Source organism: Betta splendens, chromosome 3 (assembly GCF_900634795.4).
Source record: "Betta splendens chromosome 3, fBetSpl5.4, whole genome shotgun sequence".
In the NCBI taxonomy this organism is placed as follows: domain Eukaryota; kingdom Metazoa; phylum Chordata; class Actinopteri; order Anabantiformes; family Osphronemidae; genus Betta; species Betta splendens.
The window spans coordinates 1,419,412-1,435,689 of record NC_040883.2 but is presented as its reverse complement, the minus strand read 5'-3'; the positions used below and the strand labels follow the sequence as shown (position 1 = coordinate 1,435,689).

At 48.8% G+C, this 16,278-nt stretch overlaps 2 protein-coding genes across 4 annotated transcripts; one reads left to right on the top strand and one right to left on the bottom strand.

Moving 5' to 3' along the window:
- Nucleotides 1-28: 28 nt before the first annotated feature.
- On the top strand, nt 29-10,760 carry trpm5 (transient receptor potential cation channel, subfamily M, member 5). Its single transcript, XM_029144335.3, has 26 exons — nt 29-487; nt 1,575-1,642; nt 2,157-2,313; nt 2,385-2,565; nt 2,700-2,866; nt 2,939-3,116; nt 3,475-3,539; nt 3,856-4,041; nt 4,277-4,376; nt 4,460-4,578; nt 4,657-4,998; nt 5,095-5,238; nt 6,426-6,549; nt 6,744-6,889; nt 7,118-7,230; nt 7,304-7,405; nt 7,508-7,766; nt 8,539-8,657; nt 8,754-8,886; nt 8,967-9,141; nt 9,239-9,407; nt 9,501-9,679; nt 9,829-9,961; nt 10,083-10,155; nt 10,258-10,348; nt 10,475-10,760. Exons 1-26 carry the CDS (start codon nt 461-463, stop codon nt 10,603-10,605), a joined length of 3,681 nt encoding a protein of 1,226 aa, XP_029000168.1. The 5' UTR covers nt 29-460; the 3' UTR covers nt 10,606-10,760.
- A 738-nt stretch (nt 10,761-11,498) lies between these two features.
- On the bottom strand, nt 11,499-16,241 carry traf6 (TNF receptor-associated factor 6). 3 transcript variants are annotated; one of them, XM_029144346.3, is made up of 8 exons: nt 16,100-16,241; nt 14,917-15,218; nt 14,571-14,721; nt 13,849-14,007; nt 13,675-13,746; nt 13,277-13,354; nt 12,388-12,702; nt 11,499-12,293 (listed from the first exon to the last, which is right to left on the bottom strand). In XM_029144346.3, the coding sequence occupies exons 2-8, from the start codon at nt 15,216-15,218 to the stop codon at nt 11,691-11,693; spliced, it is 1,680 nt and encodes a 559-aa protein (XP_029000179.1). In that variant the 5' UTR covers nt 16,100-16,241; the 3' UTR covers nt 11,499-11,690. The 3 variants fall into 3 exon arrangements, with proteins under 3 accessions (XP_029000179.1, XP_029000178.1, XP_040925939.1); XM_029144345.3 differs by lacking the exon at nt 16,100-16,241 and adding an exon at nt 15,645-15,938; XM_041070005.2 differs by lacking the exon at nt 16,100-16,241 and adding an exon at nt 15,302-15,566.
- Between the last annotated feature and the right edge of the window lie 37 nt (nt 16,242-16,278).

Below are 16,278 nucleotides of genomic sequence, written 5' to 3'. Positions count from 1 at the left end.
CGCCTGTATTCTGGTGACGTCATTTCCGTTTTGTGTAATCTCGGTCTCCTTCACCTGGACCGCTACAGTCATGCTGCATCTCGTACTTACTAAGTTCCCTGTAGCTGTTTCTGCCTTTGCTGCTTATTTAAGTTTTTATTTCCTGTCATTTGAGTTTGTGTATTGAAGAAAAGTCAATACAAACTCTTAATTATTTATTTCTTATTAAATCTGTTGTATCCGTAAGTCTTGGGCTCTGTGTGACTGGGTCCTAGTGTTAGTAGGACGTCTTGCTTTGGAACTCCGTGGTCCTGATGTGAGCCGCATGCAGCTGTTGGCCAACATGCAAACTCCCAGACAGCTGCCGGCTCGTGATTGGCTGAAGGCAGCGCCCCACCTTTGTACCACACCTCCATGACCCGGGTCATCGGCGTTACAGGTGTGGTTGAGCAGGTGGAGGAGCCGAGCTCTCATTTCAGCCATGCAGGAGGAGGAGGACACGCCTCTGGTGAGTTTGCAGAGCAGCAGGTGTCTTTGTCGTGTTTAGAAAAGATGTAAATTTACACTCTAGATTCTCAATGTTTTCTCATAATGGACCTTAACACATTATTATTGAAAGCACTGTTTGGTTTATGTCTGGAGGGCGTCCATGATCTCACTCATTTGGAGGAACACTGGGTTTCTGTGTGTAGAGGGTTCTTGGCCCTGCAGATTTACCCATATGCTGAAGCTGTGTGTTGGCTCTCGCTGATGTACACGAGTAGATTAAGGCTAATCACTGTCTTCTGCTCGAGAATGAAATCCGGCAAGACTTCAAGCACAATGTTAAGTACATGTTTAGATCATAATGGAGCAGCGCGTCCTTTCCTTTACCTTTGCATGCAAATGGTCCTGTTTGCATGCCCGGTCTTCTCGCGGCCGGGCCCAGACGGAAAAGGCTCCCACACAAGCTGCTCATCTAGATGAAAACAGATGGCTAAACGCTCGCTGACGCCGTGAACCCCTGAGACCACGTCGTAGAACGGTAGACGCACGGGAGACGAGCGCTGGGTCTCTTCTCAGAGGATACAGAGAAATGTGCACTTGTGTTGCATTTTTGGCTTAATCATCTTTCAAAAGCAGCTCAAGTGCCCATGCAAATCAGGCTGGCTGACGAACGTCCGTGTTTACTCAGGCAGATGGATGCTCTTATCAATAATGAATGAGTTTCCTGTCTGACCTCAGTGTCATTTATTTCTATGAAAATAATCGCTGCGACTGTGGCTTTCTCATTGCACCACCACAACAAGCCAGGTCCTACTTTTCCTCTCCAGACTGCTCATTAAAACCAATGTTCATCATTGTCACTTCACATTGTATCAGGGCCTGAAATGTCTCGGTGTCATGTGTTATACATGAGTAACCGTGTTCTGTGTGTTTCCAGTTCAAATGTCCGACAGAAGCACTTTGCATAGGAAGCGAGGATGGAAATTTTGCCAATTTTGCATTGACCACAAGTACCTCCAAGAAGCTTTCTGTCTGATAAGAGCAACGAGTGAGTCATAATGCAGATCCAGATCACTGGACTGAACATGTGTGTATGCGTCTGCTTACAGAAGACTCTGCAGCCTCAGACTCGCTGCCCGACATGTGGGGACGCACTGGAGTGGTCAGAGGAGCACAGGTGAACCCGACGGGGCACTAGTCATCATACAGTACACAGGCCGAGGTTCCGACTTAATGACAGGCCAAACGTTTGCTCTGCTCCTAATTAATTGCAATTGTAGTTTTCTACTTCACTTATTCATTAGAGCTGCTCATCATTTGGACGGAATGATTTTCCTGTTGGAAACAGAAAATGCAGCGGATGATGATTAAATCAGCCAAAAACACGAAGCAGCTCCATAACATGTAGAAAACATTATAGATTTTTTTCACCGCTGCTTCTCAGTGTTTCACAGTATGCAACATGATACGATGAAACATCCTTGACCGACACTGTGTGAACGTATGAGACTGAGCCACTGGTTTCTGGGGAGTGGTCGTCACAGAGGCATGCTGCACCAGGCATGATGCACCAGGCATGATGCACCAGGCATGATGCACCAGGCCTGCATGGTGCATGCTGCAGGTGAAGGACGGGTTCAGCTCTATTGTTGGTTACAGGACAGCATGTCCGGTTCATGTGTGTCCTTTAGGGTCCTGCTGGGCTGCTCCTGCAACGCGACGGTAGATGAGACGCTGGAAGGCGGAGCCAGAGGCCTGGGCAGCAGGATGAAGAAGGAGAAGAGTCACTGGGCGGCTGGAAGAGTGGGCGACATCGACTTCGTGGGTTCGACCAAGACGAGAGGGAAGGTGAAAATGAATGAGATGAAAAGCATCTCACGTTTGAGGTAGAAATGCTTTAAGCCCATTCCTGTGCTCAGTTTGTGAGGGTGCGCAGCGACACGGACCCGGTGCTGATCTACCACATGCTGACGGAGGAGTGGGGCCTCTCTCCTCCCCACCTGGTGGTGGCCTTGGTTGGAGGAGACGAGCTGTCGCAGATGAAGCCGTGGCTCAGGGACACTCTGAGGAAAGGACTGGTGAAGGCGGCTCAGAGCACAGGTTGGCGCTGTTTGGCTCAGGGAGGCAGTTTGCTGTTGCCCTCTGTTGGCTGGCAGCAGGATGACCACACATGTGCAGGAAGAATCCCAGTCATAGTGTTGTTTGCTGTGTTTCATTGAACCTGTGTTCTGCAGGGGCGTGGATCCTGACCAACGGCCTTCGCTTTGGTATCACCAAGCACTTGGGCCAGGCGGTGCGAGACCACTCCCTGGCCAGCACCTCTTCTAAGGTCCGCGTAGTGGCCATCGGCATCGCACCCTGGAACAAGATCCACAACCGCGAGGCGCTCCTCGCCGCCAAGGTCTGAGCCACGCACGGACGGAGTCCACATGCACACGTCACTGACATTAACACGCTGCGCTCTCCTCTGAAGGTGGACGAGCCTGCGGCCTACAAGCCACAGGACCTGCCTCACGGCTCGGTCTATTCCCTGGACAGCAACCACTCGCACTTTGTGCTGGTGGAGGAGGATCCCAACAGGCCGGGAGCCACCAGCGAAATGAGGGTGAAGCTGCTCAAGCACATCTCCCTGCAGCGCACTGGTTATGGAGGTGAGCTGCTGGGAGAGCACCAGTCACGTCACCAGTAGATAAAAATAACCAACCCAACCTGTCACACGGCCTCAAACTGAACAGTTCCAGAGGAGGCTTCATGTTCACATGGCTGTGTTTGACATGACTTACAGTACTGTTAATTCACATGCCCTGAAATCGTGCAGATGCAGTGTTCTAGTGAACCGGCTCCAACCTTGAGTTAATGATTCACATCTTGGACTAACAGAATATTTAAAAAGGGACTTTTTACTATAGTTTGTACAAAGAGGATTTTCCAACTGGCAGCAGTCACTGTTCTCATCATATTCTTGCAGCCTGTGCGTTGTTCTGCTAATGCAGTTGTTGGCGCTTGCAGGTACCGGCAGTTTTGAGATCCCTGTTCTGTGTCTCCTGGTCCACGGGGAACCCAAGATCCTGACGGTGAGGTTTCTATTGGCTCAGCAGTAACTTTGTGGACGTGACCCCGCAGAGCTGCTCCTGAAACCACACGTCTGTCTTATCGTCTGAATGTGCACAGCGGTTGTGCCACTTGGGAAGAATGGGGCAAACTGCAGGCTGAGGAACGAGCTGTGAAAGTCTGTCAGAGCCAGCAATTTATTGGCACAAATGGAGCCGCATCTGAAGAGATTACGCTGCAGACTGCTCCTCGCGTTGATCAATATCATTTTCGGATGATGTGTGGGTGAGACGTGTGCAAGTTTGTCTGCGTGTCTGAACACTGTGTCCTCCTCGGCAGAGGATGTGGAAAGGCATTGGCAACTCCACACCGTGGCTGATCCTGGCGCGCTCCGGGGGCGTGGCCGACATCCTGGTCACGCTGATGAACAGAGGCTCCTGGGACGCGGACAGCGTTCACGAGCTGCTGCTGGACACCTTTCCGAATGCCCACCACAGCACAGACATCAGTAACTGGGTCAAGCTGGTGAGAGCCACGTGCACATCGTGGAGCCAGCACACACACGTCCCCAAACTCCAGAGTTGCCAGCAAAATGGGGCACAGTGGGAAAGATAGTGAGGGAAGCTAGTGGAGGATTTCATCCCAATGTTCAAGTTGTATGAGATGACCTAAAAACAATTGCAGCTGACATGCACAGTGAGGAGTGAGACAAAGCTGTAGCAGCGTGTTGGTGGTGACCAGTCTGTCCATCTGCCATCAGATCCAGAGGATACTGGACCACGGGCACCTCCTCACGGTCCACGACCCTGAACAGGAGAGTTCTGAGCTGGATACCGTCATCCTCAAAGCTCTAGTCAAAGGTAAAGTCCTTCTGAGGCAGGTCTGTTTTCTCCGTCTCCTGTGTGTTTGCATTGAGCGCATGCTGTGTTCTTGGTGGTGTCAGCCTGTAAAAGCCAAAGTCAGGAAGCCCAAGACTTCCTGGATGAGCTGAAGCTGGCTGTGGCCTGGAACAGAGTGGACATCGCCAAGAGTGACATCTTTAACGGAGACGTGGAGTGGAAGGTGACAGGAAGCAGCAGTGTTAAGCAGCACAGACGTGAGGCGTGAGAAGGCGCTGTGTAACGCAGGCGCTCTCTGCAGGCGTGCGACCTGGAGGAGGTGATGATGGACGCGCTGGTCAACGACAAGCCCGACTTCGTGCGCCTCTTCGTGGACAACGGCGTGAACCTGGGCGAGTTCCTGACCTACGGCCGCCTCCAGGAGCTTTACTGGTCGGTGTCGGAGAAGAGCCTGTTTCACAACCTGCTCCTCAAGAAGTACGAGGAGAAGCAGCTTCTGCTCGGAGCCGGCCGCACGCCCGGGCCGCACGCGCACCACCCGCCCGAGCAGGGCAAACCCCGCTTCACCCTCTACGAGGTCGCCAAGGTCCTCAAGGACTTTCTGCACGACTCCTGCAAAGGCTTTTACCAGAAGAACTCCACGGTGAGCGAGGCTCCGCTGGCTCAGTGCGTCCAGAACACAGTCAGCCTCGCGCTTTGTTTGTGTAGTTAATGGTTTATTGTTCCGTTCATGCTGAAGGAGAAGCCAGCGAAGGGACGCCTGTTCCACAGCCAGAAGAACCTGGCTGAGTTGGAGGAGCGCTGTGAACATCCGTGGAGGGATCTCTTCCTGTGGGCCGTGCTTCAGAACCGGCAGCAGATGGCCAACTACTTCTGGGCCATGGTCAGTCTCGTCGGCCTCTAGTCGTTTCACAGTGTTCTCACCGCGAGGCTCCGATTAAAGCCTACGCGTCGTACGTGGCGTCGGCAGAGACGCTCGAGCAGCGGAAATTAGACAGCGCTAGTTTGTGTGGTGGATTCAGAGGGTGGGAGTGATGTGGGTCAGCTCCGTGCAGGCACAGGTGAGTCATGCCCCATAAAAATGTCACTCTAGATAAAAGAGCCCGGCAAATGTCATATTTATCAAAAAGCGGGGTCGACTGAAACGCTATCTTATCTGCAAGAACATTATTCAAATGAAGGTCACGCCGTTGGCTCGGGCTGGAGCTCCAGCCAGCCGTGCTGTAATGCAGGAGTATCTACAGCCCTGATGAAGTTAATGAGAAATTTATCCTGACGTGGAATTGATGCTCCATGAACGGTTTAAATGACACCAATCACTGGTAATTGCTCTTTCTTTTAAAACTCTCCTTAAGGCACCTTTCATCTCCTCGCGGCTCTTCCAGAACTAAAGGAAGCAATTATTATAATCTGGCCACCGGTCAGGCTGATGCTCCTCTCCTGCGTCTTAACTCAGACTTTATCTGAAGTTATGGTAATTGCGTGTAGCGTGTGTACATCCCTCACTGCGAATCAATTTAGCTCCCAGACTCTGGTTGGGTTTCTGCGCTGGTAATGCGATTGTTTGAAGTGTCTCTCGTGTTGAAGGTCTCGCCACAATCACCCTCGCAGACCGGCCTCTGCCTGCGAAACAGCTCACATGTAGGTGATTAGTTACTGCTTGGCCTCCTTCACACACAGCCTCACACGAGGACCAACGCAGAATAAATCTGGCTTCAACACATCAAATCATTTGCTTTTGGGGATTGATCAGGTTTGTCCTGTTCTTGGTCTGTGCAAAGTTCAGGGACCTGAAATGGACCTGCATTGAATGGAACTTTCAGTTTTACTGTATCACTATTGTTGCATGTACAGGCTTAAATGAGACGATGTGTGTTTCACAGGGAAACGTGTTTGAGTCCAAGGGCGTCAGAACCTGTTGCTGTAATCTGCTCACGCCTGTTAAAACCCAATGCACACAATATAATCATTTACATGCAAAACACGCCGCGCTCTCAAATTCTAAACTAGATTTCTCAGATCCGTCTTTCAAACCCATTTCTCGGAGCCAGCTTTCTTTTAATCCTTCAGGGCCCTGAGGCGGTAGCGGCGGCGCTGGCGGGTTGTAAGATTCTGAAGGAGATGGCGCGACTGGAATCTGAGGCTGAGTCTGCGCGGAGCATGAAGGAGGCCAAGTATGAGCAGTTCGCCCTTGGTGAGTGTATCAACTGTTCGATGGCGATGGCTGAGAGAGTGATAAGAGAAAGTAAATTAAATGTAGCAGGAAGTACATTCAGTGACCTGAAAACACTCCAACGCGGTGGCAGAAGGATGTGGAGGAGACGGAGGCATGAATGCGTCTGTGTCTGAGTGGAGAACACTTGATAGTCAAAGCTCTTATCGTGGCAGATGTCTTTGGAGAGTGTTACTCCAACAGCGAGGACCGGGCTTACGCTTTGTTGGTGAGGAGAACGCACTGCTGGAGCAAATCTACGGTGCTGAACCTGGCAACCGAGGCCGACGCCAAGAGCTTCTTCGCCCACGACGGAGTTCAGGTAATGTTCACAGAGCTTCACTAATAAATAATGAGTGTTTATTATTGTTATCATCACCCCCTTAACAAGTCAAACTCCACGAACACGCATCCATGAGCAGGGACTAAAGGACGGCCTGCTTTGACCAGAACCCTTCTGTGCTGAGACCGAGGCTCCATGTTCCGGTGGCCAATGTTTCCCTCTTGTGGTGGTTCCGTTCAGGTGTTAAATCCCCCTTTCTCGTTGCAGGCTCTGCTCACCAAGATCTGGTGGGGGGCCATGACCACGGACACGGCCATCTCCAAGCTGGTGGTGTCCTTCTTCTGTCCTCCCCTCATCTGGACCAACCTCATCAAGTTCAGGTGAGCCGGCTCCGGCCCGGGCCTCGTTCGGCCGCCGCCGTTCCGCTGTGTGACGCTCTGACCCGTTTCTCAGCGAGGAGGAGCTCGACAGTCGCAAAGGAGGAGAACAGTTTGTGGAGATGGACACTCTGGACACAGAGAAGGCTTTGCTGCTGACGGACGACGACGACCGCCTGTGAGTTGAGTGCAGTAAACCCTGAATAGCTGAGCAGGTCGTATTAAAAGTTGGAACAGCTCCCTGAGCTCCATGAGCTCCCTGACCTCCCGCTCTCTCCAGGGGCTCCTCGCCCGGAGCTCAGACCGACCCCAGCTGCGCCTCCGTGTGGTGGCGCTACCTGATCCGTCGCTGGCGTCGCTTCTGGAGCGCTCCCGTCACCGTCTTCCTTGGGAACGTCATCATGTACTTCGCCTTCCTCTGCCTCTTCACCTACGTGCTCCTGCTGGACTTCCGCCCGCCGCCGCCCTTTGGCCCCGGAGCCCCAGAGATCATGCTCTACTTCTGGGTCTTCACCTTGGTGCTGGAGGAACTTCGACAGGTAGAATCTGTTGGTTCTTCAATGCTTTGTTTCATTTAGGATCCAGCACTCATTGAGGCTTAAGGGGCGACATATCTGGGTCGGAGGTTTGTCAGTCGCTACAGTGACTCTTTCTCTGAGGTTTTAGAATTCATGGCCATTCTTCCAGTCAGGTCAGAGAGGCATGACCTCATGCTGCACTGATCCCGTTGAGCTTTCATCCCTTGGGCTTAAAAGCCCCAGATGTGACAGACTCTCACCGCTGCTCTTCCAGCTCAGTTTTTCTCTCCGAAGGCCCCTGAGCTGAGCAGAACGGCTTCCATCAGGGGAAGCTCACTCTACAGCAGGCTGAGGCGCAGTACCGAGCCCAGCAGCACCCCGTGCCTTCAAAGGAACCGCCCCGAGGCGCATGCGGCTCCCCAAAGGATGCCGATGCCCCAGGGCCCGGCTCCTGCACGCTGCAGGATTCCAGCTTTTAATCCGACGCTGCTTCTTGCACGTTGTGACAGAATCTGATGATTTGGTGTCATAATAGATGCTGAATCGGGCAACAATGGAACACGCTGGTGTGAGATTTCAGATGCCGCTCTAACGTCAGTGTTTCAGACGTACATGTCAGCGTTAGCTAACGGGAAACTAATTTAATGTTAATTATTTACATACTCCATTTGATAACTGATCACCAGTGCTACAAAGTTAGAGGAGAATCTCAGTGAGGAAGCATCGTGCAAAAATCTAAATGTCACAATGTAACAGAGACAATGACTAATACCTGTGCCTTTGAATGATGCAGAGCTTCTTCACCGATGAAGAGATGCACATTTTGAAGAAGTTCAAACTCTATGTTGAAGACAACTGGAACAAGTGTGACATGGTGGCCATCTCCCTCTTCGTCGTTGGGGTTTCCTGCAGGTGACGATGATACTAAAATAGAAAAAGTATTGTGATTAACTATTTATGGAACGGAGACAGAGTTTGAGCAAACGTGTGCGGCCTTGATCTTGGCAGGATGGCGGGTGGCACCTACGAAGCCGGGAGGACGGTTCTGGCCATCGACTTCATGGTCTTCACTCTGCGTCTGATCCACATCTTTGCCATTCACAAGCAGCTGGGGCCCAAGATCATCATTGTGGAAAGAATGGTGAGTGCCCCCAGCGCCCGTCCCTCCCTCCTAAGTGTGTGTGTGTTTGTCAGCCTGCTTTGAGGACGCCTGTTTTCCAGATGAAGGACGTGTTCTTCTTCCTCTTCTTCCTGAGTGTGTGGATGATCGCGTACGGTGTCGCCACCCAGGCTCTTCTCCACCCCAACGACCCCAGGATCGACTGGGTGTTCCGCAGGGCCCTGTACCGCCCGTACTTGCACATTTTTGGCCAGATTCCCTTGGAAGAAATAGACGGTGAATTCAAGCACTTTAAACATCATGTGTTGTATCACTGAAGTCTCTTCCTGTTCACGTCAACCTTTATTGTTTTCTTCTATTAATTGGAGCACAGCTGCTCGCATGCCTGATTTTAACTGCACCAATGACTCTGAGATGATTATCATGGGCCTCCTGCCGCCGTGTCCCAATAAATACGCCAACTGGCTGGTCATCCTGCTGCTGGTCATCTTCCTGCTTGTCACCAACGTCCTGCTGCTCAACCTCCTCATTGCCATGTTCAGGTCAGAAGCTGGCGTCCAAGTGATCAACGCCGTTCCCCCACTGCTTTTACGTCTGTAATGAACTGGTTTCTATGGTCTGGTCTCATTTGGCAGCTACACGTTCCAGGTAGTTCAGGGAAACACAGACATCTTCTGGAAGTTTCAGAGGTATAACCTGATTGTGGAATACCACAGCCGTCCTGCCCTGGCACCACCCTTCATCATCATCAGCCACCTCTCTCAGCTTCTGCTCTGCCTCTTTAAGCAGCCTGAGTCCAAGCAGGAGCACCTTGGTAATGACACATATCATATTTCAGCCGATTTCCATTAGAGACCGCCATGTTATTAGACTTTATTGCAAGAGGCTGGAACGAGTTCTTGTGACTTATCTGCCTGAATAAGAAACACGTATCCTTGTTGTTCACCTGCTCTATCTGGACAGAGAGGGAACTGCCGGCCGGGCTGGACCAGAGGCTGATAACATGGGAGACGGTGCAGAAAGAGAACTACCTCGCCAAACTGGAGCGTCAGCATATGGAGAGCAGCGAGGAGAAGCTCAAGAGCACCTCTGCAAAGTAAGTGTCATTCTTTAGTTCACTAAAGGTTTCTGATACGCCCACTGTACACTAGGCCTGATTCTACTGCTCCCTTGTGGCAACAATTCACAACTGCAGTACTAATTATTATTTTAACCAGGGTTCAGAGCTTGCTGAGGATTGTGAATGGGTTCAAAGACCAGGAAAAACGCCTGGTGTTCACGGAGACTCAGGTAAACCTGAATAAATGACCTCAACCCCTGTATTAGTCATATATGAGCATTTGGCTTAACCTAGCAGTGTGCGCATCATTCTGGATTCTCGCTTGTCTCCAGGTCCGATATTGTGGGGAGGTCTTGTCCTGGATGGCAGAGTGCTTTGCTCAAAGTACGCTGAAGTGCGGCAAAGACGCTCCCAGAGCTCCCAGTGAGTCACAAAGCAGATACAAAAAGGATTAGACAAAATATTACAGCCCAGAACATCAGTAAACTTTTGTAATGCTGTATTTGCTATTTTTCATTTCTTCAAACTCGATCTATATATGGCATGAAGCGTCAGTGTCTCTAACAGCCTCTAAGAAAAGCAGCACCAAGGATGCAGCCCAGAGTCAACCTGAGCAGGAAGCCCAGCCAGGGCACCCAGGCTACGGTGCCAACAAAAGATTTCCATACATTGATGAGTAAAAGTGATGGTAATCAATAGACCACCTAAGAAGTTTGTTATAGCTACAATTATTTTAGAACTTGTGATGCATGATGGTGTAGTTTGTGGAAAAAGGGGACATGTGTTATTTATAAGAGTTGTATTGAATTTATTTGAAGTAAATATTTTTACTAGGTTCTGTGTAACAAGAGCAAATGTGTTTTGTGGATGCAGTTCATTATCTTATGAATATATAAATGGCTGTTTAACAGTAAGGACACAGACAAGGCAAGCTGGATTTACATATAGTCTCTTCTTGAAATATTTCTATAGGTCATGTCATTGTGTGAAAGGCATCATAAACTCTGACTGAAATTAGAAACCTAACAAATCAAATATGATCGGAAAAATATGATAAACCACCTGATCATATTCACCATAAACAAAACTACCTTTTAGGCTTTCCCTTCTTTACTAAATGTTCAAAGAACATTTTCAAACTTGTACTTGTTTCCCCAAAGGTCATGTCTAAGTTGCTGACAGTGAATATTTACTAACTCCATAAAATCCAGTGGGTTCTTGGAACAGTCCATTTGATTGAGTACACGTCTGTCTTAGACATGATCAGAGGTGAAACACACAGACACATTTCAATAGACACATGACAACATCAACATTGTTTCCACATTTAAACATTGAATCAGAAACTACAAGGTGCCCTTCGTGACAGAAGAAAACTTTTCTTTTTTGTTTTATATTTGTGTTTGAAAATTTACATCAGAAATGGAAATGGAAAAATAAAATAGCCTAAGCTTTTTATAATCAGCTAGTCAGGTTGCAGGACTTACAGCTGAGAGGATATTTAAACCTAAATAACTCACTCAAAAACAGTAAAAGTACAGTGAGAACTGAGTGAGTGTGACCTTTGAATGCTGCGTGGATCGCATCAAACACAGAACAGTGATGAGTCCTGATGTAGCAGTTTGTCAGAATGCAGCTGCTTTAAACTGTGTTAGCCTCATTGAAAAATTATAAAACGATTACATGGGTATCACACGTGTAGCTGTCATTTAAGGTGTTGTCAGCAGCTATCACCCACCTACGAGTTATGACACCACAAGTCACTTTAGTCTCTGGAAACTGATGCCTCAGGTCCCCTCGGCTGCACTGTTGGTCCGTCCCGGTGAGGCACATCAAAACGCGGCGTCACCTCGCAGCGAATGAGGAGCGTGTCATCTTTAACAAAGGCTCGCTGGGACAGCTGGTTCAGGTGTAGGAAGGTGACGTAGCCGAACCCTTTGGGGTTGCGGTTGACTGTGGGCTTCTGGAAGGCCTGCAGTCCTGGCTTAGTCTCCATCACCTCCATGTGGTGCTGTCCCTCGGGGCCCTGGTCTAGAATGGTAAGCCTGATGGTGCCTTGGAACGGCCATGTCAGCAGTCCATCGTATGCCCCTTGCATGGCATGGACAAACAGGGAGATGTAGTTGGCACAGCGCGGTGCATTGGGTGTCTGCAGGTGTAAACGCAGGCACAGCTTGTAGCCCGGACTGCCCGTGTAGAACCCGGGGCTGTGCTCGACTATGGCCTGGCCCGCTTCTTGGTTTCTCAAGTGTGCAGAGAAACCTCTGAGGCGCCAAACGAAGACGCCGTGGCACTGCAGAGATTCCAGTTCCTTCACGGTCTCCTCCAGCGTCGACACCCTGCGCCTGAGTTCTGCCAGCTGGCCTGCCTGTCAACGAAGTACCACAGTTTCAAAATCCATGTTGACCACACCTAAAACATCAGGTATCACACATGGGTCCGGGCCCTTGGACGTCACCTACTTGTGTTTCTTTTAAGATGATGAGTTCACGTAGCTGGTGATCCTGCTTCACCAATCTTCCATCCATCTCTCTCAGCCTTTGCATTTCTTCACTTGGCTGGCATGGAGCACAGCTTACAGATCCTCTGGAGCAACTCGAGGCTGAAACAGAGGCTGAAGCTGCAGCACCTGGATCCTCAGAGGACACAGGAGGTCCAAGCGTCCAGAGGGATTTGTTGGCTCCGTTGAGACTAAGGCACCGTACGACCTCAGCCATGTAGCGCATGTGCATCTGTGTGAACTCCTGCATGTGCTGGGCAAGGTTGTGCCGCTGCATCTGCACAGGGACACGATAACACTTTATGACAGGACTAACAGAATTTCTCCATTGCATAATTCTGCCTCAACTTGACCCAACTCTACTCACTTCCCATTTAGCACATTATTATCCTCTTCATATAAAGTTACCGTCCAGACATTGGTTGTCACAATGACACTGTATGAAACTTAAACTTCCATGAAACTGCTGATACACAGAATCAATAGAAGATAACAAAGAAATGCTCTCATTGATTCTTGACACATGGCTGTTTAATACAGCAAGAAGACTAGTTGTGTTCCAGAAGAGACTGAGCAGAAAGATGAAGGGCCACTAAAAAGTATATCTGGAGCTTTGAGGAACAGTGTTCAGAGGTGGATGTGGTTGTAACACACATCTGCCTATGAAGTCAGTGGTCGGCAGTGTTTTGATGTCACCTTTTTGTATGGCAGAGACGATACCAAATATCATCTACTACTACCGATGGCAAAATATTCAAATACAGTCATGTTATGATGCAGCGCCGTCATGACCGTCACAAAGACCATTCTTTTAAAAAGGTGTGTAAAAAATTTTGTATTCAGCTACTTACCCTTTCTTTACATCCAAAGTAGCTGAAGTTACAGGCAATAGGTGCTTTGGGGCAATCTGCATCACAATGGCCTTCCATCTGAAACAAAAATGTATTAGCTTAGATTCATTCATCTCTGCATATTCAAAACAGATGTTCAACAAAGGTTTTCAACTAATCTGTGGCCTTAAGTTGTTAACACGTAATGTGGAAGCACTCTTAGAAAGAACCCGTTTCATGCAGAAAGAACTTTAAATATCACTGTGTTGCAGAAACAGTGGATGTTGGCATCAGCTCTGAGATGCACTGTGGACTGTGTGTGGAGTAGTTCCCATTCAATCACACAAAACAGAAGTCGACATATGTTGACTGATTAGTTTACAGCTATGAATCTTGTTCATATTAAATCGGAAGCTCACCTGATCTCTGCTTAGTTCAATCTCACAGTACAGACATTTGATAATTGCAAAGGGACACTGCTGCTCATGTAGCTGAAAGAGGAATCAAAGGCAGATCATTGAAAAAAATTTCTGTGGTGCATGTTGCAAAACTACATAAACAGAAAAAGGCAGCTGAATGTGACTCAATGATACCTCTCTTTCTTCATAAACAAAGTTCTCAGCGCAGTCTGGACACAACACAGGCCTTCGTTGACACTCCACAGTAGTGTGCGGTTCTAAGTGCCTCTTTCTCACCGACTGGTGACACTGTGGGCAAATAACTGTGGCAAACTGACACTGTGCCAAATGAGTCTGCAAGGAAAACAATACATTCAATTAATAGCATTGATGTTACTACGCTGCAAGACAGTTCGTGTGTGTAACCATTTAATTTCAGCCCAAAACAGAGACATGTTATGAACTGTCAAGCTATCTATTCCTCAATAGTTAATTATTTCATAAGACACTGGATTGGCAATGTCTTCAAGCATGCTGAGCTTCACATCAAATCAAGATGTGCACAGTCATCACTCATCACTAAACTGAAACATGACTGGGAGCACAAAGAAATGATAGGAGGTTTTATAGAAAGAAAGCCTGTATTGGCTCCTGCATTTAACCCATCCCCTGGGGGTGGGTTGCCATGCAAGGCGCCCGCGGAGCTAGAAGTGTGTTACACAAGGACACACCCTGGTGAGTTTGAACATGTGACCTCCTGCCTCCCAAGCCAATTCTCTAGCCACTGAGCTACCAGGCCACTTGTTGACGGGAGAAAAAAATGAGCTGCAAGATTCTCTTAATAAAGCAGGATTTTTTCTATTTCAGACTAAAATCAGCACTTTACAAAAATTACACCGACTGTTTTCAATTCTCACCTCTAACTGGCGAAGCTCCATTTTCTCAGAGCAGTCGGCGTTTGGACAGCGAACAGTGAGTGAAAGAATCTCCCGTTTGGCAAAGTTATCAGGAAACAGCTGGTCTTCTAAAAGCATTTCATTGTCCACAGGGCAGCGCTGTCCTGCATCACTGTGTGAAAACATGAGAAGAAGCACGCGTTTTTATGGAGAGCTATTTACACCTCAGAAATCTAACAATTCCAAGTAGCAATAGACGTTAGACTAATCGTTTTTTGGGAGTTTTCAATGCTATGAAACTGATGTTAGCGGATTTGAAAAGCGAATTAGAGTTAATTTTTATACGGAGAACGACACAACAGCATACCGAAGAGACTTCTCAATGCAGTTCTTGCAGAAACGGTGACCGCATGGTGTTTGAATGGCGTTCCTTAGAGCCATGAGGCAGATGGGGCACTCGTATTTACTCTCCAGTGGCGGGTCAAACTCCACGTCGTAGCCCTGGACGGGTGCGATCTGGAGACTAGGGGATGTGCTGCTCATAAAGGTGGCAGGATTCTCTGAAGGGCTGAGGAGGGAATCCCGCTCCTTCTCCATCATGGCCAAGGCACAGTCCGACAGCTCTCCGTCATAGCTGTCCTCCTCCAAACGGCTTCCGTAGCACGCCATCTGTGGACAATGGCACAAATAAGTGCGATGTACATTAAAAAGCATTATCTTATATGGTGCCACGTCAAAACAATGTAGGGCACCTGAATAGGTTTCCAACTTAGGCAAGGGCAGGTTATGATGTGCCTTCATCTGGTACTTAGTTTTGATTCGCAGAATCTGAAATTATTAATGTGTTTCCAATAAACGTCCCTTGACTTGGACAATACTTTTCTACCGGGCTGCAGTGGATTTATCAAAATATGCTTCTGCCTGTTCCGCGTGACACCATTAGGACTTCAAATAAAACAACTTCTGTAGTATGATCAGATGACGTCATTCAAACGTAAACACTCGAGACCGTGATTCAGCTGAATTCAATGTGAAAATGACCAATAAAGTCTTCCTTTCTCTCGTGACCCGCGTGGTTCTCACGTTTTACTGTACCTGCATTTAGAGTCGATCAGCTCTGCCGTAAAGACGTTCAGACCGTCAGAAATCAATAACAACCATTTCCACCGGTCAGTGCGTTATTTTCCGAGGTGTTTGCAGTTGCATTACGAGCACATCACACAGCTCAAATCAGGGTGGTGGCGAGTGTAGTTTTGACACTACGTGTCCAGCATGTGTAACACGCGAAGCGCCGTTACACTGGGCGTTACACTGCCCTAACGCTCTGCTAGCGAGGTAACGGCGACCGCCTCCGTTTGTGGAGCAGCCCAGTGCTTTGGCCGACACCGAGTCGCTGTGGACGTTTAGCCTGCGCCAGAGAAATGACAGCTAAAGCCCCGCAAAGACCACGTTAACCTTCGACGGCGGAGCGTGTGCTGGAGCAGTCATGCCTCTGGATGCGGAACTGTAACTTCGACTCTGCTTAAAAGCGAATAAAAACGGATACTGACCGGAAGGCGAACCGCAAACACGCGTCTTCGTCAGCAAAGCAGCAACAAGACCCTGACTATAATCAGAAAGTATTTATACTGTGCATCAACCTCCTATTGCAAAACTTCCAGAACTTTTCGTCTTACAATTTCCCGTGTTTTTTTTTCTAAACGTCATCGAGACTACTTCTTGAGTTGGC